This window comes from Cucumis sativus, chromosome 6 (assembly GCF_000004075.3).
Source record: "Cucumis sativus cultivar 9930 chromosome 6, Cucumber_9930_V3, whole genome shotgun sequence".
NCBI classification, from domain to species: domain Eukaryota; kingdom Viridiplantae; phylum Streptophyta; class Magnoliopsida; order Cucurbitales; family Cucurbitaceae; genus Cucumis; species Cucumis sativus.
The window spans coordinates 29,552,962-29,573,894 of NC_026660.2; the positions used below are offsets into that span (position 1 = coordinate 29,552,962).

The 20,933-nt window shown below is 34.2% G+C and overlaps 5 protein-coding genes across 5 annotated transcripts; 3 read left to right on the forward strand and 2 right to left on the reverse strand.

Annotated features, from left to right (window-relative positions):
- Nucleotides 1-2,675: 2,675 nt before the first annotated feature.
- On the reverse strand, nucleotides 2,676-5,992 carry LOC101217409 (GDSL esterase/lipase At5g45920). The gene is made up of 5 exons (XM_004134622.3): nucleotides 5,730-5,992; nucleotides 5,354-5,581; nucleotides 4,598-4,665; nucleotides 4,316-4,480; nucleotides 2,676-3,069 (listed from the first exon to the last, which is right to left on the reverse strand). The coding sequence occupies exons 1-5, from the start codon at nucleotides 5,826-5,828 to the stop codon at nucleotides 2,907-2,909; spliced, it is 723 nt and encodes a 240-aa protein (XP_004134670.1). The 5' UTR covers nucleotides 5,829-5,992; the 3' UTR covers nucleotides 2,676-2,906.
- Nucleotides 5,993-7,157: 1,165 nt separating this feature from the next.
- On the forward strand, nucleotides 7,158-10,137 carry LOC101217174 (pyruvate decarboxylase 1). The gene is made up of 7 exons (XM_004134621.3): nucleotides 7,158-7,783; nucleotides 7,961-8,124; nucleotides 8,302-8,863; nucleotides 8,961-9,049; nucleotides 9,261-9,378; nucleotides 9,467-9,655; nucleotides 9,743-10,137. Exons 1-7 carry the CDS (start codon nucleotides 7,307-7,309, stop codon nucleotides 9,911-9,913), a joined length of 1,770 nt encoding a protein of 589 aa, XP_004134669.1. The 5' UTR covers nucleotides 7,158-7,306; the 3' UTR covers nucleotides 9,914-10,137.
- A 2,441-nt stretch (nucleotides 10,138-12,578) lies between these two features.
- Nucleotides 12,579-14,427, forward strand: LOC101220019 (GDSL esterase/lipase At1g28570). Its single transcript, XM_004134885.3, has 5 exons — nucleotides 12,579-12,951; nucleotides 13,029-13,265; nucleotides 13,526-13,674; nucleotides 13,771-14,038; nucleotides 14,125-14,427. Exons 1-5 carry the CDS (start codon nucleotides 12,687-12,689, stop codon nucleotides 14,397-14,399), a joined length of 1,194 nt encoding a protein of 397 aa, XP_004134933.1. The 5' UTR covers nucleotides 12,579-12,686; the 3' UTR covers nucleotides 14,400-14,427.
- A 581-nt stretch (nucleotides 14,428-15,008) lies between these two features.
- LOC101219778 (pentatricopeptide repeat-containing protein At5g66520) lies at nucleotides 15,009-16,925 on the reverse strand. Its single transcript, XM_004134884.3, has one exon. The coding sequence runs from the start codon at nucleotides 16,923-16,925 to the stop codon at nucleotides 15,009-15,011; it is 1,917 nt and encodes a 638-aa protein (XP_004134932.1).
- Nucleotides 16,926-17,504: 579 nt separating this feature from the next.
- Nucleotides 17,505-20,916, forward strand: LOC101219537 (GDSL esterase/lipase At1g28570). Its single transcript, XM_004134883.2, has 5 exons — nucleotides 17,505-17,783; nucleotides 17,894-18,124; nucleotides 19,767-19,912; nucleotides 20,012-20,288; nucleotides 20,484-20,916. The coding sequence occupies exons 1-5, from the start codon at nucleotides 17,549-17,551 to the stop codon at nucleotides 20,735-20,737; spliced, it is 1,143 nt and encodes a 380-aa protein (XP_004134931.1). The 5' UTR covers nucleotides 17,505-17,548; the 3' UTR covers nucleotides 20,738-20,916.
- Nucleotides 20,917-20,933: the final 17 nt, after the last annotated feature.

Consider the following 20,933-nt stretch of genomic DNA (forward strand, 5'->3'; position numbering starts at 1 on the left):
GTTTAAGATTAATTTATGAGTGGTAAGAGAGATAATAAAAAATAGATTCCTTGTTGCTAATATTTTACGAGGAAGAAAGTTCATAAATCTCATTTTAAGAGCAGAATTCTTCTATTCTTATTCATTGTTTTAATTATCATAATTTGTTCAAGAGGTTTTCATGTAAAACTCCCGTGTTATTCTCTTCTTCTTCTCTTCTTTCAATATTTTTACAATGTAAAAATATTTTGAAAGACAATTTTAAACCCTTGAATCTTACACTTTGTTTAATATCAATTTATAAGAAAGAAAGTTCATAAATCTCATTTTAACAGTAGAATTCTTCTATTCTTACTCATTGTTTTAGTTATCATAATTTGTTCATGTAAAATTCCCGTGCTATTCTCTTCTTCTTTCCATTATTATTATTATTCTCAATCTATTTTAACTTCCTTTCTCAACCTAAAAATCTCCAGATTAAGAAGATGTTTTATAAGAAAGGTGAGTACCAAATCATAAAAGTTCATCCCCAATTCTGTGACATCACATATTCTTAGCGTCGACTAACGATACATTAGGAATTAAAAACATACTTTTAGTTAGAACTATACTTTTATTTAGAAAACAAGAAGTTTAGAACACAATTAAGAATTGAAATAACGACAGAATATTTCAGGCGATGGAATATCTACAATAAACTATATAAGAAGTAGAATATGTTGAGGTCATTCGTACAAATAATGATAATGCACATTGCATACCCACACCCCCTTTTTGTTACCTTTTGTTTTGTGTGTGTGTGTGTGTATATTATATATATATATGTTTACTGTATGAAAATTAATTAGTGTGAAAGCAGCCGCCACTGAGATGGCCGTAAATACAAAAACGACAGAAAAATAAAGGAAGAAGAGAACCACAAAGCTCAAATGTGAAGCCGTTTTTTTTCTTCTTTTTCTTTTTCCTTTTTCCCTCTTTGTTTTTCTAGTAGGGAAAGTATATTTTAAAGAAAAATGGAAGGTAAGAAGAATGAAAAGTGATGAGCAAAGACAAAAAGGATGGAATCTGCCTTCTCATTTTATTTAAACCCTAAAAGGGTATTGCGTCCAAATAATCGCATGTAAAGTGTATAAGTCTGAGTTGGTTTTCCACATTTGGGCACTCCCCATTCAAAATTAATACTCCATTTTTCAAAATGCACGCCCACGTGGCTGCCACATCATTTTCATTTACCATTCATTTTTCAACTCTAAATTCTTTGCAAAAAACAAAATCAATTGACTTTTTGCTCAAACTAAAACCACTTTTACTTCTCTCTAACATTAATACTCCATTTTTCAAAATGACTTTTTGCTGAAATATTCAGTGAATATTTCCTTCTCTATCTCAAGATTTTCAATTCCTATTCTCATACTAAAAGATATATATTTAGTTTAAGATGAAAATGTGAAGTAATTTTTTAATCCCAATTCCCAAGTGTTCCAAAAGGGCTTCTCCTTTTTCTTCTTCTTTAATACTTGAAAATTTGACACATATTGGTTGATGATACATGCATAAATGTGTTTTCAACTAATCATTCTTTTAATTTGAAACTTAATATTTTAATTTCTTAACATAGTTACAGATTAGTACTAATACATATTATATATAGAATGGTTATTTATATTTTTGTCCGTAGTGGTATGCTGTAGAGATTTTGGCGACGTCATATAGATGTTTTCTTTTTTCATTTATTCATCCTAAGATTTGTGCATTATCTTTTTCAAGGTAAAAACAAAATTTCGTTTTGGCTCTATTATTATATAACGAAATTCCTTTTTCTGTACTCGAAAAAAAACAAAATCCAATTTCCATTATGTTAAAGTATGATTTACATTTCTATATTTTAACGTTGTAGTTATTATATATATATAATCTCATTAGAATCTCCAAATTATTCCATTATGTTAAAGTATGATTTTTAATTTCTCTTATAATCTCACTTGTTCATTGTTTATGCTATTAGTTTTATATTAACATCTCTATATTAATGACAAGTCAATGGTGGTCTACATTACATCACATCTCATTTTGAATGGTTGGTGCCAATGTATAATATAATTTAACAGTATCTATATAATAAATGAAAAAAATTGGGCAAGTGTTACAAAAATGTTTTGGGTTATATATAGCAAACTAGTATCCTTTTGTAATAATTTTTTTTTTTAGTATTTTCATTTTTTTCCTAATCATAATCTACTGTTGATTTTGATATCATTTTGTGAATCTTAGTATATCAAAGTCATAAAAGTCACACTATGATATTTTATTGTTATTTTACATAAAAGCATCATCCTTTTCATCGATGTAATTTTATAGATGAATGATATTCTTTGAATGCTAAAATACAAGGTACAAGTAAAGTCTATCATGTATAGTCAATATTAGTAAACTTAATTTTATTAGTTATGTCGGTCATTGCCATACTAAACTCAGATAATTCTTCTTAAAAAATTTCTTTTTTCAGTTGTTTGGAGTAATTTGAATTCATGGTTAAATTTGCCATACTATAAATTAGCAGCATTGTTACACTTAAACTTTTGTCTGCCCCACCTATTGAATCGTAGAAAAATATAAAGCTTGTGCACGTAGTCATCTTATGATTGAGTTTTATCCCTGTTTGGTTAATATCATTACTAATTATCCATCGAATTGTATGTTGTATAATTGGAGAAAGACCATTTATTTATTGACAGATCTGCATGCTCACAATCCCATAGATGTCTAATAAAGAAGTTTTGAACGAATGAAATCCAACTCTTAATGGTAATTAAGCATTATTATCATCTGTAGAGGAGTTTCAATTTCATTCTCACATCTCAATGGTTGTGAATAAGTTGCAGTGCTCCTCGTCCTCGATGGCATCCTCGGTTTCAGTTAACTGATTATTATAATTTTTCGAAAGCTTGCAGTGGATTATTAAAGTCTATTTCTGAAATAAGTGGAAGATCAGCAGGCAACGTTACTGGACTCAATCCTTCTTCTTCCAGCCTCTTGACAACTTCCTCGAACACAATCGTGTTTCCATTTCGAGTCAGGTGCAGTCCATCACTGCAAACAAATGGATAGATTAGGTTCAGATCTTGTAGAGCAAAGAGTGAAGGTTTCATATAATAAGTTGTTCTAATTTCTATGAAATCTAGATGCTTCTAATACAAAAATCTGACTTGATAGATAATCTTTCCAAGTTACTTTTCATTCAAGTTTGTTTTCAAAGGTATTTTTAACTTAGGAGTAAGGATAAGAGAGAACACAAACCAGGAATGCTGATGCACATTAATGATAAACATGATCATAAAGAAGTTTCTAAATATCGGAAGAAAAGACACTCAGACAGCATCTTAAGCAGAACCACGAGCAACAGATATGCATGCTATAGGCTCTTAATATAAGCTCAGAGCAGCATGCCAGCACCAAATGTCTGAGCTAGCTAGTTTTGCTATGTCCCAATCTCGCCTGTTTGGTAAACCTTTTCGAGAAGAGTGAAAGGGAAAACCGGGGAGTAGAAGCCATCACCAGCACATGCAAAGATTAACTAACACCCCCTTTTGATAACCATTTAGCTTGTGGTTCATGGCTTATGAAAATTACTTCTGCATATGATTTTTTTTCTTTGTTATCTATGTTTTACAAATGCTTTTAAAATTTTGAAAACTAAAAAAATTAGTCTTTAAAAACTTGTTCTGGTTTTTGGAATTTGGCAAAATGTTCAAATGATTCCCTAAGAATAAAATCATCATAAAGAAATAATGATAAAACAAATTCCATTGTAAAAAACTGAAACAGAAACAAATAGTTCTTGTTGAAAGGCAAAGTAGAGATATAGTATCATATTAGCCAAGGGTAAAATGTGACTTACGAGTGAAGTATTAGTCCTCTCTAACTAAGCGTTTCATACTGAATAGCCTCATTTTTGTTTTGTTTTAGCAATCTGAACAATAGCTCCAGAGCTTTTCAATGGCCAGATATTTAAGAGAATACAGAACGAAATTGTTAGGAAAGATAAGAGTTTTGACAGTTCCTAACTGTCCACCAACACGAGGGGAAGAGGGCAACTTAAGCTTAAGCACTCTATTACATCTAATTTTATGGCCACGTGATGTGGCAAAAATGTACTCTTGTCCAAGTTTACAAATTCTAATATACTGAAATCATTCCACATCTTGTTATTTCCGAAATCTATACATAATCAGAGTCCAACAAAACATACTAATAGATGGTCATGATGCAAGTAGAATATACGAATCAATTGCTTATGTAAAAGATATCAGAAACATAAGAGTGAATCTATGAATACCTTAAACAAGCTTTTTCCCAGCCAGGAACTTGCTGCATCTTAGTCCAAATATCAATAACAGAAACCCCACATTCTTTAGCAACAGCAATGCAAGCCTTGGCATAAGCACCAGCAGCATCGTTAGTCCTCTCAGGCTCATTTACTGGATTTGAAACATAAGGGTTCCTGCAGAGATTGTATCATTTCCCATTATCAGAACTACAATTAAAAAACTGAGAGAATCGAGATCTCTCAAAATAATTTGTGCCAAACAAAGAAAGTGGGAGAGATAGATAACCATACTGTAAACGCCCTTCTTCATCAATAGGAGGAGGAGTGATAAGCAAAATACGTGTTGCAGGCCATTTCTTCTGAAAATCCAATAGAAACAAACTTAGACTCGACTTGAATTGCTAGAAAAGATAAGTTCAATGGATAAAAATTATTGTGTTTGTTGTTTTGTTTGTGAATAGAAGAACATGTAGGCACCACAACCGAAACACTATACTTAATTTCAATAACAAAAAGTTTTCACAAGAAGATTTAGAATAAAGGTATAGTCACATTATAAAGTAAAACTTCACCTACAAAGCATTTACCATTACAGTAAGAGAATCCAACAAAAAACAAATTCTAATCATCAAAAGAAAAGCCAATTAAAAGTGATCCTCCTTATTCAAGCCAACCAAAAGGGTGTCTTTCCCAAAAAAGCTGCTAATTTTCCTTGGAAAAAATATTAGGCTAACACATATAAATCACATCTTTAAATAGTATAACACCATCCCCCGATCCCTTTGGGCCCAAATCTCACATTGTTTTACTTTAAAATTCATCGCCCTTCATTCGATATCCAATCTAACATCTTCTCCACTTCTAGCCAATGTTCAAATTCCAACACAATAAATCCAAAATTTTGGGATGAACCGGAGGGCCCTTTCAACAAATCCTTGGCTAAATCAATAAAGAATAACCAGGCAACGAAAAATAGCTTACACTTCGGCAACGACAGATTCTACATATGTGGGGAAACAACATTGCAGCCGTGAAGCAAGAATATACCTTGAAAAAGGAGACGATTGAAATGAGGTTTTGCTTGTATTCATGAAGGGGCACATGTTGGAAGGCGCCATATCTATCTGGAAGACAAGCGTCATTAGCTCCAAAGAACACCGTCACCGCAAGCGGCGAGGCAGCTTCACGTTCTTCTGATGGCGGGAAGACTCGTTCAATGACCTTAAGCGCCCATCTCGTGTTGTAGCCACTGTATCCTCTAACCACCACATCGGCCTAATCACATTCAAACAAAAGAAAAACACCCAAAAATTTTCAGACTCGAAACAGATGATGAAAGGGAAGTTGGGAATCAAATTTTATAGCGGGTTAACGCAAACAGTGGAAGAAAAAAACAAAGAGAAGAAAAGAAAAGCAGCCGAACCTTGCGAGTGAAATGATTGGTTAGAGCGGATCCCCAGCCGCCATCAGCGAAAGAAAATTCTGTAATGGAATCGCCAAAAAGATAGATCTTTGGTCTCATCTTTCAAATGGGTTATTTGCAAAGAAGCATCCCGAAGATTATCACTTCCAAATATTGAATCTCCCACATTACTATAATCAGGAAATTCCAGCTCCAAATGTTTTTCGACATTTTTTTAATATCGTAAATTTTAGAAGTTTATATAAAACTATATACTTCTCGACCTTCTTTTTCTCCAAGTATGGTAGTTTTTATGAAGAATATAGCAACGTTTAGACAAATGTCGAACGTCCAAAATACTAACCAATAGATCATTAGAAATGATTCATCTCATCAATAATTGAGTCCATCACTAACATATGTAGATTTTGCTTGAATTTTTGTTTTTCTAGAAAATGAAAGGTCTAATCAACCAAGAATTTTTTATTTGATTTAAAGTAAAAATAGTAATATTAAATGAAGAGATTTAAATGTAAAAGTTGTACCTATAGACTTTAGTTGGTTGGATGGGTAAATTTGTGTTTGAATCATGATTTTAGGTTAACTATTATACAATAAATACATATAAAGTTGGTGTGTAAAACTAATGAAGAAAGTCCTTTTGTCGAAAAGAAACCTTAAATGAGCAATTTTAAGAAATTATCCAACCTTTTCAAATCACAAATTTAACAAAATGGTGCAAGGAAATATTTTGTATAAAAGATTGGCACCCAAAACTCCGAAAACCGGGTTGGAACTGGAGTTCACAATTCTGTCCCACTCTCCTCCTTATTCTGTTCCATCAAATTATTCTGCATCAAATTCCATCAACACTCAGTATGGAAAATTTAACGGGAAATTCCCACAAATTTGGAATTTGTTTCTGTCACCTCACATCTAAACAAAATTCCCATCAACATCATCCACTTTTCCTTTTACTCACCCTAATTAAAGGGCTGTTCTTTTGATGGTTCATCCATGGCGGAAACAATGGATAGGTAAAGAACTATACCTCCATTTCTGACCATCGAGAGGCAAGGAATTCCTATGCAAGTCGTCATAAACAGCGGAATAACATATGGTTTCGGGTTTGAAACAGGGGTCAAACCTCATATGAGTCCATGACCAAAACAGTCAACAATAATACTATTATAAAAATAGATTTTGAGGAATAATCAGATCCACCCTGCACCACGTTAGATCGAAATCTTTCTTTCCATGTCGGGTTCCACTCCCAATTGCAAATTGGTTATTGCTATTAGGTACAATGAAAAGTGGGGGATTATTTTAAAGAAAAATACTTGAGGAAACTACAGTGCTGACAAACAGGGTGGTAAGCTGGTCATGGTTTTGTTTCAAAAGAATCCACTGGTTGTAAAGTTGGGCTGTTTTTAATGAAGACAAATGTTGGAGTTTCACTTTAGAAATTAAAGAATCATCGGGACGCCCATAGTTTTCAGAAAACCATCTCAAGTTTCAAGCTTTTCACATTCTCCAATGATCCTATAATAAGAACACCAAAACTCACAAATAGTAACTTCAAATCGGAACCTATTCATATGGAATCTGCTAATTCGATTGGCTCAGGGGCTCCTCCCACTTCAGTTTCAGTGCCGGTGGCACCCAATGCTTCAAGCGGCACGCTCGGCAGTCACCTTGCTCGGCGGCTCGTCGAGATTGGAGTCAGCGATGTGTTCTCTGTTCCTGGGGATTTCAATTTGACCCTTTTGGATCACTTGATATCCGAGCCCCAACTCAACTTGATCGGCTGCTGTAACGAACTCAACGCCGGCTACGCTGCCGATGGCTATGCTCGTGCCAAGGGCGTGGGTGCATGTGTCGTCACTTTCACTGTTGGTGGTCTTAGCGTATTGAACGCTATTGCTGGTGCTTATAGTGAGAATTTGCCTGTGATTTGCATTGTGGGTGGCCCAAATTCCAACGATTATGGTACTAACAGGATCTTGCATCACACAATTGGGCTTCCTGATTTCACCCAAGAGCTTCGATGCTTTCAAACAGTCACTTGTTACCAGGTAACTCTTTTGATATTTCAAAGTTTTTTTTTTTAAAAAAAATGGAAATCTGCCTTTTGGTTTTACTTTGGAAGCTGAATAAATGAAAATTCTGGCATTAAACTCGACAAGAGTGAACAAGTATCCAACGTTTTTCAAATTGAGTTTAGTTAAGTTTATTAAATGTTAATGTGGCAGGCAATTGTGAATGATTTGGATGGTGCGCACGAATTGATAGATACTGCGATTTCAACTGCTTTAAAGGAAAGCAAACCTGTTTATATCAGCATAAGTTGCAATCTTCCTGGAATCTGTCATCCAACTTTTGCTAGGGATCCTGTTCCCTTCTTTCTTGCGCCGAAGTATGATCATTCCTCTTCAATTATATCTCCCCTTCCTTTCCAATTATGATTGGTTATAGTCTGATTAATAGCATTGCTTTAATGGAATGTTATATTCAATACCCATACATTGGTAAGTGTACATAAGTTTGAGAATTCGTGTGATCTCACATAAAATTATGGATTCGCCACTCACAGGATCAGTAACCAATGGGGGTTGGAAGCAGCAGTTGAAGCAACTGCAGATTTTCTGAACAATGCAGTGAAGCCAGTGATTGTGGGAGGTCCCAAGCTTAGAGTAGCAAAGGCACAACGGGCATTCGTCGAGCTTGCGGATGCAAGTGGATATCCAATCGCCGTTATGCCGTCTGGGAAAGGGCTGGTGCCAGAGCACCATCCACAGTTTATAGGGACGTATTGGGGCGCTGTGAGCTCCAGTTTCTGTGGGGAGATAGTTGAATCAGCTGATGCTTATGTCTTCGTTGGGCCAATTTTCAATGATTATAGCTCTGTTGGGTACTCTTTGCTTGTCAAAAAGGAGAAAGCTGTGATGGTGAATGTGAACCGTGTGACCATCGGCAATGGGCCATCATTTGGCTGGGTTTTCATGGCTGATTTTCTAACTGCATTGGCCAAAAGGTTGAAGAGAAACCCCACTGCTCTTGAGAATCATCACCGAATATATGTCCCTCCTGGAATGCCTCTCAACTATGCGAAGGACGAACCTTTACGAGTCAATGTTCTCTTCAAACATATTCAGGTTAGCCATTGAATTAAAATCAAAATTTTTAATGATCAGAGGATAAAATTTCAACTTTTTTGACAATGGGTTTTCATTCATTCTTACTTTCCAACAGCAAATGTTGTCTGGTGACACTGCGGTAATTGCTGAAACTGGTGATTCATGGTTCAACTGTCAGAAGCTTCGTCTCCCTGAAAATTGCGGGTGAGCTTGTTTTTTTAGTTTGTTAGAATGTGTTGAATATGTGGTTTCACTTATGACAATAGTTGATCTCTTCCATTTGCTCGTGGACATTGCTAACTCAAGCCACATAAATCTTTGCGTTGATTTTACTATTGAGTTTTCTAGATTACTTTTATTTGTCAATTTCATAATATGGTTAAGAGTTGTAAACCCTTTGGTGTGGCTGGTTCAGCTATGAATTCCAAATGCAATATGGATCGATTGGATGGTCAGTTGGAGCCACTTTGGGATATGCTCAGGCCACTAAACATAAGCGTATAATCGCCTGTATTGGTGACGGGAGTTTCCAGGTTTGTGATTCGTTAGATGAATGTGTTTGATTTGTATGAACTCTAACTTAAGAACCTGGAATCTATGATAAACCTTTGGGATTTTCAGGTTACAGCTCAAGATATTTCAACGATGATTAGATGTGGGCAAAGGACCATCATCTTTCTCATCAACAATGGCGGATATACGATTGAAGTAGAAATTCACGATGGTCCATACAACGTTATCAAGAACTGGAATTATACTGGTTTGGTTGACGCCATCCATAATGGTGAAGGAAAATGCTGGACTGCCAAGGTTAGCGCAAAATTTTTTACTCAAACATTCTTCATAGTTTAGGCCTTTGAGTTGATGGTTGATTCAACTTCTACTTGATCGTTACAGGTAGGAACAGAGCAAGAACTAACAGAAGCAATTGCGACAGCGAGGGATGAACACAAAGAATCTTTGTGTTTCATCGAAGTTTTGGTACACAAAGATGACACGAGTAAAGAGCTACTAGAATGGGGCTCTCGTGTGGCTTCTGCCAATGGTCGCCCTCCAAATCCTCAATAAGTGGCTGTTGTTGAGTAACATCAAATAGTGAATAAAGAGAATAAAAATAGCAAAGTTTTTCATTCATTGTATGTTGTGTTCAAATGAAGAGCTTCCTCTGCTCTTTGGTGTTGTTGTAAATGTATGGTTATGGGTTTGATTGACATTTTTAAACCCTTCAGTCACTGAAATACTTTATGCATGAACTATTTAATATAATATTACATCAATTAGTTGCTCAATCACTACAAAATATACATAAATAAATATTTTCATTTAATACATTTATTTTGATTTAACTATTAAAAATAACTAAATAATTAATTAAATAATAAATAGGACTCATGTTACAATTTAAAAGCCCCTCTAATAGTCGAACTATATATGAATTATTTCATATTTGTCCTATTTACAAAAGAAAACGAAAAAAAATGATGTAATTTCCGTACAATCTAATTATTTCCCTCATAACCCACAAACACAACAGCGACGTATGCCTGAAAGCCGATCAAACGTTAAAGACTTGAAAAACCAAATTTTAAAAAGAAGAGATTTGGGACAAATGGGTACATGAAATATCTGAATTACCCTTTAGTTTAAAAAAGCTCTAAAATTTTGAAACCCCCCATTTCTCCCCCACGCAACACATATTCTGCAGGTGACTCCATTCGCATTAAGGGAAATGGAAATGGAACAAATTAAGAAAAAAAAAGGTCACAGCCATTTTTCTCAAATTTTGTTCTGTTCACCTTTTTTTTTTCTTTATGAACATTATTGAAAACTTCTATCTACGGAAAAGGAAGGAAGACACTAATGGATTGAAAAATTATCTAATTGTTGATGGATTTTGTACTTGCTCAAATATATTAAATTCTATCATTCGACCTCAACTTTCTATAACTAATATATAAATTACTTTGATTCACACTTCATAGATGTAGAAAGACCAGAAGAAACAAGTTGTGGGTCGTCTAGTTTCAAAGTTGATGTAAATTTTCCTAGTTCATTAGCAACTGCTGCACTCAAGTATTTTTCCATAAAATAGTGCATAGTGCAAGAAGCAAATAAGAGATGAAGAAGAAGCAAACCATTAATTTGTGAACTTCTTGAATGGTTCTTTTTATCAGTTTTCTCCGTAGTTTTTTTTTTTCCTCATTTTTTCCTTCTAGTTACGTTCTGTTTTGCAACATGAACGAACATTATATGTAAGGTTGGTGCTAAATTGCGATTTCTTTTTCTTAAGTTAATTTTGCTGTTAAGATAGTAAGTTTATTAGGTTCTTATGTTTTATCTCGCGGCATCTTGCACCTATCTCGTACACATCTCGCACATATTTTGCACATTTCAAACTTTTACTATTAGTTTCACAATCAAATTGCTACCGTTCCTAAACAATTTAGCGTGATACTATGCATCTTTAGTAAGTTTATTAGACCCTTATGTTTTATCTCGCACACATATCACACCTATCTTACAACATCTCACACACATGTCGTAGCATCTCGCACCTATCTAGTAAGGGTTGGAATAATACATTAAAGACAATGAAAGAACAAAATTCTTCTCAATCACATCGGTCACAGCCTCTATATCACAAATGATCAACTTCAAAAATACAATTAAATGGTTCGGCATAAGTTCAAAGAGATACAAAACAGTAACTCCAATTTCTGAAATGTCTACCCTAAACCTAATTACACCATGTGTCTCCATATCTTTTACTTTTAATAAGGCATCAAGCGTTGTTTGATACTTGCTTTCCACTAGTTGTCTAATCTTCAACTAGAGCAGCCAAATTTTCTACGTGGTATACATAAGTAACATATAAACAATAAAAATGAGGAAAAAAATCTATCGAGAAAACCGATAAAAAGAACCACTAAAAAAGTTCACAAATTAATGGTTTGCTTCTTCTTCATCTGATTCATTCTTCTTCATCTGATTCATCTCTTATTTATGCACCATTTTATGGATCCTTTTCAAGATATTACTTTTTTGAATTCACTATTATTGGATCAAAATTTAATTTAATTTTTTTAATGAGTTGAATATTCATTTTAGTTTAAGGATTTGATACCATATTAGATAGCATGAGGCTTCTTTCAAAATTAATTGGTAATGATAGAATTGACTCATCTATCTTATAAACATTATGGAGCCCTTGATTGGAATCATCGTAACTAATGTGGGTAAAAACTTAATAACTAAGGATGGTAAGCCAAGTTAGACCTTGATTGGAATCATTGTAACTAACGTGGGTAGAAACTTAATAATTAAGGATGGCAAGCCAAGTTAGAGAAACGTATATCATCCAAAAACCTTGTTGCCCAACCCAAAATTTAAACCATTAAGAACAGAACTAAATGAAGCTAAAGAACTTTTTGAAATCGACTCCCTTCCAACAAACTGACTTCGGTTTGATCGGTCAACTTGATTTTTCGATCTATCATGCTTACTTCTATCTCCATAGTAATATATTTGTAAAATTTATCTCACACAAAATTTATAAAAAAGAAATAAATGTATTTAAAATTTTGGGATGATAACACACAAATTCCAAATAATACGTAAACTCAACATCATCTTCAACGTATATATATATATTTTAAATTGTCACATTTGTATATACAAGTAAATGCATATTCTAATTCTGGCTCACTCAACAACTTCAACTTCTTTCTAATATATAATACGAGAATGGTTGGAGCCACCTTCCACCCACCTAAACCAAAATACTTCTCTTTCCTTCCTTCCATCCCATTTCTAAAAGTCAATCAAACCTTTTTCTTCTTCCATGGATTCATCCTTAATCTTATGCCTGAATCGATGGTTTATCATATTTTTTGTGGCAACACCCTTCAGTCCATCCACAAATGTTTTGGCCAACTGCTTTAACTCCATCTTCAACTTCGGAGATTCCCTTTCCGATACTGGAAACCTCTTCATCAATTGTAATTCTAACAACCCTCCCAATTTTTGCTTTACTCCATATGGAGACACATTCTTCCATCGTCCCACCGGCCGATTCTCCGACGGACGTCTTATTATAGACTTCATTGGTAATTGATTTCCTTTTCTTGATCCATGACACTCTGTTTTGCTCTGTTTTTATCTGTTTTCAATTTGCTCTTCACAGCTCAATCTCTGGGGATTCCCTTGCTACAGCCATATCTGGGTGTAGAAACACAGAGGATGAGCATTGATGAATTTGAGAAGGGGTTGAATTTTGCGGTCGGCGGAGCAACGGCTCTCAATGCATCGTATCTTCGAGAAAAGGTGTTTGTTGAAGTACCCACGAATTACTCTTTGTCTGTTCAGTTGGAATGGTTCAGGAAGGCTTATTCTTTGGCTTGTCCGTCCTCTTCCTCTACAAGTACGTCTCTTTCTTTTTTCATGTTACTATATTCCCTACTAATAATAATACTCCAATGCCATACTTTACTTCTTTGTGTACTCAATTTCTATGTTTTTCAAGTGAAGGACTTGTTGAAACAAAATGGTTGGGAGAAATAAGCTAGAAGTTTGGATGTAATTTTGAAGCCAACTTTTCCCCTTAATTTTCTGCCCTTGATAGACTGATAATCTTATTTATGTCTCCAACTTAGGCTGAGATAATATGATTTTGATTCACAGGATGCACAGAAATCCTGAAGAAATCGCTATTTGTGGTGGGAGAAATAGGAGGCAATGATTACAATTACCCATTTTTCAAGCAACATAGCTTTGAAGAAATTAAATCACTCGTGCCATTGGTGGTTAAATCAATTGGTTCAACAATTACAGTATGCATATATAATATTCCCATTTCCCACTCCTTAGTTTTGCCAAATGCTTACCCAATTTTAATGACCAAATCTTTCCAATTTTGATTGCTATAGGAATTGATTCATTTGGGTGCACAGAGTTTACTGGTTCCTGGAAATCTTCCAATTGGGTGTAGTTCAAAATATCTCCAAATTTATTCAACTTCAATCCAAGACTCTAAAAATGGTTGTTTGGATTGGCTGAATCAATTTTCTGAATATCACAACAAATATCTTCAAGAAGAATTGAACCGAATTCGATCTCGACATCCCAATGTACAAATCATATATGCAGATTACCACAATTCTGCCATGCAATTCTACAATCACCCAGAAAATTTTGGTACGAAATAGATTTGCTTTCCAAGTTTTCAAGAAAAGGTTTGTTTTCTTCTTCTTGTAAGGAAGTGTTTTGAATGTGTAATGCAGGATTGAAAAATACCTTGGAGGCTTGTTTGGTGGATAGAAACGAAACATTGAAGAAAGATGGGAAATATGGATTAGGAGGAAAAACAAAAACAAAAACAAAAATAGAATGTGATGATCCTTCCAAATATGTTAGTTGGGATGGTGTTCACTTGACAGAAGCAGCATATAGGTTAATTGCCATGGGTTTATTACAAGGTCCATACACTCACCCTCAATTCACTACTTCATGTATTATTTCACACAATCTCCCTACTAACTTATTTCAATTGCAATGAACTCTAAGTTGTTCTTATTTTTTGTCCTCCTCTTTTTGCTTATTTGTGTTCCAAACTTCTGTATGTACTAATTTATCTGCAATAGTTTCTTATATTTTTCGTCTTACTAATTAAAACAATCAACTAAATTTAAATATATATATTTTTTATCTACATTTTGATATGTGTAAATTGACTATCTATATTATTAAAAAAAAGTTGAATTGAGTGGAAAAAGAGAAATTTCACCTTTTTGTGTAAGGCCATGACATAGGCCTTAGGCCTTATCTATGAGAAATTCAGATGTGAATGCAGAATTCTGAGGTCAAATCTAGAAATTTTGTACCAAACAAGAGTATCAGAAATTCTTATTAATTCTCATCCTAATTCTCTTATACCAAACAACCCCTTAAATGATTGAAGGTGCCACTTAATCATTGTTACTTTATTCTCCCATCACTTTTGAACTTGAGCATTGAATATAGAATTTTTATCTTCAAGAACTCTTCAGCCAACTTCTACAGTTCCTGTTGCAGGTGAATGGATCCTCATTTCCACAATTGTTGAACCTTTTCTTTTTTTTCTTTTTTGAATTTTGGTGTTTAGAATTTGGATGGATTAAATCATCTTTCACCAATAATCTTGACAAGAACAAATACCCTTCTTAAAATGGTGAAATCTACTGCCATCTCTAACAATGATCTCTCTTTCAAACACTAGAGAAATTATCTTGCTTACCTCGTGGCAATCGCCACAAACTCTTAAATTCTTGATGATACGAATACAATCCCCATCTTTAGTCACCAGTAAGCCAAAGGCAATCGCCAATCTTTCACTGTGCTCTTTAATGGCATTTTCTTTTTCTTCTTCTTCAATGTCATGAAGAACTGATGAAACATTTGCCGAGTATCCTGCTGCTGCTATTCTTACTCCCATTATCTCCAACATCTTGTAGATCTCAGTAGTTCGCTCATGTTCCTTATCTCCAGCAACAAATCGGTGAACTCTTCCTTCTGCTTCAATCAAGCTCCAGCCTGCAATTTTGTTAGAGTTTCTTTCCGCCATTAGCCTTCTAACTTTGCTTACGTCTTCCCACTTTCTTAGTCTGGCAAAGATACGAGCCAACTGGACATAATGCCCATTGTGTGTGGGATCCATTTGAATCAACTTGTTTCCAATTTCTTCACCCAGTTCTATAAACCCGTGAACTTGGCAAGAACCAAGCACCGATGCCCACAAGACAGGGTCTGGAGGAGCAGGCATTCTGTTAATCATTTCTACAGCATCATAAACAAACCCGGCTCGGCTTAAGAGATCAACCATGCAACCATAATGTTCCATCTCTGGTTCAATGCCATATGTGTCCGTCATTAGCTTAAAGAAATGTTTTCCCTCACTAACTAAACCAGCTCTGCTACACGCAGTCAAGACTCCAATGAATGTCACATTGACTGGGTGGAAACCCTGTGTAAGAAACTTTTCAAATAATGCAAGGGCTTCTTGCCCAAGACCATGAGTTGCTAGCCCACAAATCATAACATTCCAAGACCATTTATCCTTCTCAGGCATTCTGTCAAACAAGAATCTGGACTCATCTATACAGCCGCACTTAGCATACATGTCAACTAGTGCTGTGCCAAGAGAAGCAGTCATTGGGAATCTCAACGAGTTTGCAATGGAATGGATCCTTTTCCCATACTCAAGCGTACCAAGTTGAGCTGCTGCTGCGAGCAAGGACACCAATATTGCCTCATTCGGCCTCAGTTTTTGTTCTCCCAACTCTTTAAAGTAATCTAACGCCTTTTCCAATTCCCCATTTTGAACACACCCAGATATTATCGTGCCCCATGAAATCACATCTTTCTCAGGCATTTCAACAAACAGTTTCTGTGCAACACTGATTTGTCCAAGTCTAACAAAACCTACTATCATCGAATTCCAAGATACAACATCTCGACTACTAGGAACTTCATCAAACACCTGTTTAGCAGATTCAACTCTGCAACAAGTACAATACAAGTGAATCAACGCATTTCGAACGAAAACGTCTTTGACAAAACCAAGTTTAATCACATGGGTTTGAACTTGGGCCCCTTCGCGAATGGCGAAAGCGTTACTGCAAGCCTGTAACACAAAGGTGAGAGTATGTTTATTAGGCGCCGCCACAAAACTTCGGCACATGTGTGAGTAAAGAGAAATGGAGTGGCGAGGTAAGTCCCCTTTTACGAAGCAGCGTATCATGTTATTGGTGGCAAAAACAGTTGGATGAGAAATAGAATTATAAATCGATAGGGCGTAATCAGAGGGAAGTGAAGAGGAAGAAATGGCAAGAAAAGCGAGGAGGTGAGAGGTGATGCGTCCATCGTTAGCAAGGCCAAGGACGAGAATGCGGGCATGAGCTTGCTTAATTTGGGTGATCCCAGGTGTTGGAGGAAGAGAAGAAAAAGGCGGAGGTAAGCGAGGGTTAGGAAGAGTGGAGAAGAAGTGGAAATTCAATCTCTGTTTTGAAATCCAGAAGAAGAGGAAGTTAGGCCTACAGAGTAGCATAAAGAATGATGGGCAGTCGAAGAATCGGAAGTTTATGTTCAATGACCGCAATAACAGATGTTTGGTAGATGCAATGCAATTCTGCCTACATCCTCATGCTCCTATTCCCGACTCCAAGTATTTCGTGCTAAACTATGTATATATTGAAATAGAGTCAAACGGAAATGAATCACTGCGTAATTAAAACCCCAGAAGATTAAGGAGAAAGCTCTTCCTTCTGTTTTACTTCTAATTGTCAATTATAAGACTACTTGATCGATGCTACCAATAGTTGGAACATCTCCAAATTATTCTTTACATTTATATATTGTAGAAAAATTAAAAAAATATAGATGGTAAATATTTTGTCCATTTTTTACAGTTTTTGAGAACAAAATGATTTTTAAAAAAAGAGCTAGAGAGAATAGGACAATGTTGGTAGGTGCACAAAATATCTGTAATTTTGGCACATGTAAAGTGTGAGCGAATTAATTGAATTGTGTCCCCCCCCAGTTGAGGAAGTGGATAGACGGGGAGAAAAAAATGAACTCTCGTTTCAACTACCAAACTCCCTATCACTTATAATATATATACATATATACATAATAAAACAATCCATTTCCATTCACTCCTTGACCACACAAATGGATCCATCCTTCATTCTTCATCTTCCTTGTTTTATCTTCTTCCTTCCCTCTGTTCTTGGATGCTACACTTCCATCTTCAACTTCGGAGATTCCCTTTCTGATACCGGAAATCTCTATTTCACCTGTTCTTCTCCCAATCCTTCCCATGCTTGCTTCTTTCCTTACGGCGAGACCTTCTTCCATCTTCCCACTGGCCGATTCTCCAACGGCCGTCTCGTTCTCGATTTCTTTGGTCTCAATTTCCCCCCCTTTCTTCCTCAATTAATTCATTCCTCTTTAACTTCTTCTCCTCTTAATTTCGGTACGGTGTTTCTTTTTCTTTTTGCCATTTTTCATTTGCAGCCATGTCCTTGGGGCTTCCACCGGTACAACCATATCGGAGTGTGGAACAGGGGTTTACCGCTGAGGATTTTCAGAAGGGCTTGAATTTCGCGGTTGGTGGAGCAACTGCACTCGATTTGTCGTTTTTTCAACAAAGTGGAATCAATTTACCTCGTGCCGTCGATTCCCTCAGGATCCAATTCAATTCCTTCAACCAATCTTACTCTTCCATTTGCGCCTCTTCCCCTCCAAGTACGCTCTATTCTTCTTCTTTTTCTATCTACTCTCTCAATTTAACTGGAGGACAACATGAATGGTGAATCCCACTTATAGCAAAATTCAGATTATATGTGATACATCATAAACGCTACTCGGGTTTGTCAGTCATACAATCAACATTATCATTATAGGGTAGTCGAGTTTGTGGTTGATATTTAGTTTTGAGACAGGTAAAATAAATTATAATAATTAAGTCTAGAAATAAAGTCGCACGGATCAAAAGATAAAATATCATAAATGTCTTTATTACTAATATACGTTTTATACATCTTATACACTATCTGATACACCTAATATTTATTGATACATCGAATAATACACATACCTAATACCTATTGATACACATGATAATACACATGACACATTTGATATATTCTATACTTTTTGATACACACCTAAACCATTACTAATATATGTTTGATATATCTGATGAACTGAAAATACATTTAGTATTCTTCACTTATATAAATGATTGATTAAATGCACCTAGATATGTTTGAAGTTTTACTTATACACTTGATATATTATTGATATACATTTGTAAACTTTGATTCATAATTTGATAGTGATTCGCTTTACTGATATGTTTTAACAATATATTGTTAATATATTTGATAATGATACACTAAGTTACATTATTCATATACTTAATAATACTCTAATAAATCGCATAAAAATTGAAAAAACGAAAATTATTTAGTAAGTATACTAACCAACTAATACATATAGATAAAGTAAAACCAAAACAAAATTAATATAAAAAATAAAACAAAATAATTTAGAATTAAATTCAACTAAAAAAAAGACATCAAAGAAATTAAAAAAAGTTACAAATTAAATTAAATTACTCCGATCAACATCTATATATTTCATATTACAATTATTGTATTATTAATATTCTAAAATTAAGATTAAAACAGAAAAAATAAATAATTTTTCTAGTATAAAAATAAACAAATAAGTAGGACGTTCAAAAGTGGGAGAATAAATAAATAATTAGTGGAACATTAAAAAGAGGAAAAAAAATAAGTATTGAATGGTAGCTTAGAAATAATAACAAATTTAAAATAGAAAAGTAAAATTTTTACCATATTTACAAAATTCTAAAAGAATGTATTATAATTACTCTATCATATTTTCAAAATAAGCAATTTCTCTTTAATTCATGGTATGGTATTAGTGCATGTATTGTTTCTTGTTATTATGAGTTATAAGTTATATTTCATTTTCTATTTTGATAATTTATTATTATTATTATATTTAAATTTAAAGTTTTTTTATTTAATGATCCAAGGGATGAATATGTTTGAATTTTATTCTTTTTAGAATAGAAAAAGAATTCAATAATATATCCATTATAAAATTACTTTTTAAATTTATTTACTTTTAATTCAAAAGTTTTACATATTTAAGGTAAGGTTTTTTTTTTTTCACTCATTAGCTTAAAATTTTGAGTTAAATTAGTGATTTACAATATTATCAAAACAGAATTCTGATATTATTGCTTTCTTTACCTTCAATATTGATTTTTCTTTGTTTTTTTTAAGGATATAACGGTAAAGGATATTTTTGAACACGAGTTTGAGTTGAGAGTTAGTTATATTTTGGTATGTAGAGTGTAAGGATACCTTGAAAAGTTCGGTATTCATCGTGGGAGAAATAGGAGGAAATGATTACGCTTACTTCCTCTACGATAAACGCATTGAAGAATTGAAGTCTCTTGTTCTATTGGTGATCAACGAAATTGCTTCAGTCATCCTGGTATGTCTTTAATTTCTGCTTCTAATTTCATTTATTCAAAACCAATTATATTTTAAACACTAATAATTGAAAAAAAAAAACCATTTATTTTACATTTAGGAATTGATTGAGTTAGGTGTTGAGACTTTGATGGTTCCATCAAACATTCCCATGGGGTGTATTCCAGTACTTATTCAATTGTATAAGACATCGGATGACAGCCAATTTGACCCTCAAAATGGTTGTTTGAAATGGTTGAATAAATTTTCTGAGTACCATAATCAACAACTCCAACAACAACTCAAACGAATTCGAGTTCTCCACCCTCATGTCCATCTCATATATGTAGATTATTTTAATGCTGCTATGCGTATCTACAATGCTCCAAAAGATTTCGGTATGTATATATCTGTCCTTTTTTTTTTTTTCTTTTTCTTTTTCATACTTAAAAACACTCTTCATAAATGTTTCAAAGCCAAATTTGATGTAGAAATCAGGACCTGAAACAGAGAACCAATTCTTGGGTTCTAAATGTCACTTCAAGTTTGAATATGTGTGTTGGTGTGACAAGTTGTTTTTTTTCATTTTGTAGGATTGATAGAGCCGCTGCAAGTTTGTTGTGTGGACAAGAATGGATCATACTCCATTCCAACGCCATGTGGAACGGCAGGGACAATTGTGTGTGATGACCCCTCCAAATATGTTAGTTGGGATGGGATTCATTTAACAGAAGCAGCTTATGAATTGATGGCGACTAGCATAGTAAACGGTTCATTCACCTTTCCTCAATTCAGTCTTTCATGTCTTCAGCGAAATACCTCATCCCAGTTGCTTCAGTTGCAATAACTTTCTATCTTTTCCCGTCTATGGAGGAGTGCGTAGCTAGAGTTTTAATTTGTTTCTATATATGCTTTTCGAGTTTATTAATCATGTGTTTGATAGATTATGTGGTTTCAAATTTATATCTAGTAGGCAAAATGTTAAATTAATGTTATAATATATATATATTTGCATTTAATTGGTCATAGATCCATAGCTCTAT

Excerpts from the sequence above, each read along its gene's own strand:
- LOC101217174 (XM_004134621.3), top strand. The coding sequence starts at position 7,307 with ATGGAATCTGCTAATTCGATTGGCTCAGGGGCTCCTCCCACTTCAGTT. Across the intron at positions 8,864-8,960 it reads TTCTCTTCAAACATATTCAG|CAAATGTTGTCTGGTGACAC; the intron begins GTTAGCCATTGA and ends ACTTTCCAACAG. Across the intron at positions 9,656-9,742 it reads GAAAATGCTGGACTGCCAAG|GTAGGAACAGAGCAAGAACT; the intron begins GTTAGCGCAAAA and ends TGATCGTTACAG.
- LOC101220019 (XM_004134885.3), top strand. The coding sequence starts at position 12,687 with ATGGATTCATCCTTAATCTTATGCCTGAATCGATGGTTTATCATATTT. Across the intron at positions 13,266-13,525 it reads TCCGTCCTCTTCCTCTACAA|GATGCACAGAAATCCTGAAG; the intron begins GTACGTCTCTTT and ends TTTGATTCACAG. Across the intron at positions 14,039-14,124 it reads CAATCACCCAGAAAATTTTG|GATTGAAAAATACCTTGGAG; the intron begins GTACGAAATAGA and ends TGTGTAATGCAG.
- LOC101219537 (XM_004134883.2), top strand. The coding sequence starts at position 17,549 with ATGGATCCATCCTTCATTCTTCATCTTCCTTGTTTTATCTTCTTCCTT. Across the intron at positions 17,784-17,893 it reads TCTCGTTCTCGATTTCTTTG|CCATGTCCTTGGGGCTTCCA; the intron begins GTCTCAATTTCC and ends TTTCATTTGCAG. Across the intron at positions 20,289-20,483 it reads CAATGCTCCAAAAGATTTCG|GATTGATAGAGCCGCTGCAA; the intron begins GTATGTATATAT and ends TTCATTTTGTAG.
- LOC101219778 (XM_004134884.3), bottom strand. The coding sequence starts at position 16,925 with ATGCTACTCTGTAGGCCTAACTTCCTCTTCTTCTGGATTTCAAAACAG.
- LOC101217409 (XM_004134622.3), bottom strand. The coding sequence starts at position 5,828 with ATGAGACCAAAGATCTATCTTTTTGGCGATTCCATTACAGAATTTTCT. Across the intron at positions 5,582-5,729 it reads CCAATCATTTCACTCGCAAG|GCCGATGTGGTGGTTAGAGG; the intron begins GTTCGGCTGCTT and ends GAATGTGATTAG. Across the intron at positions 4,666-5,353 it reads CAATCGTCTCCTTTTTCAAG|AAGAAATGGCCTGCAACACG; the intron begins GTATATTCTTGC and ends TTGGATTTTCAG.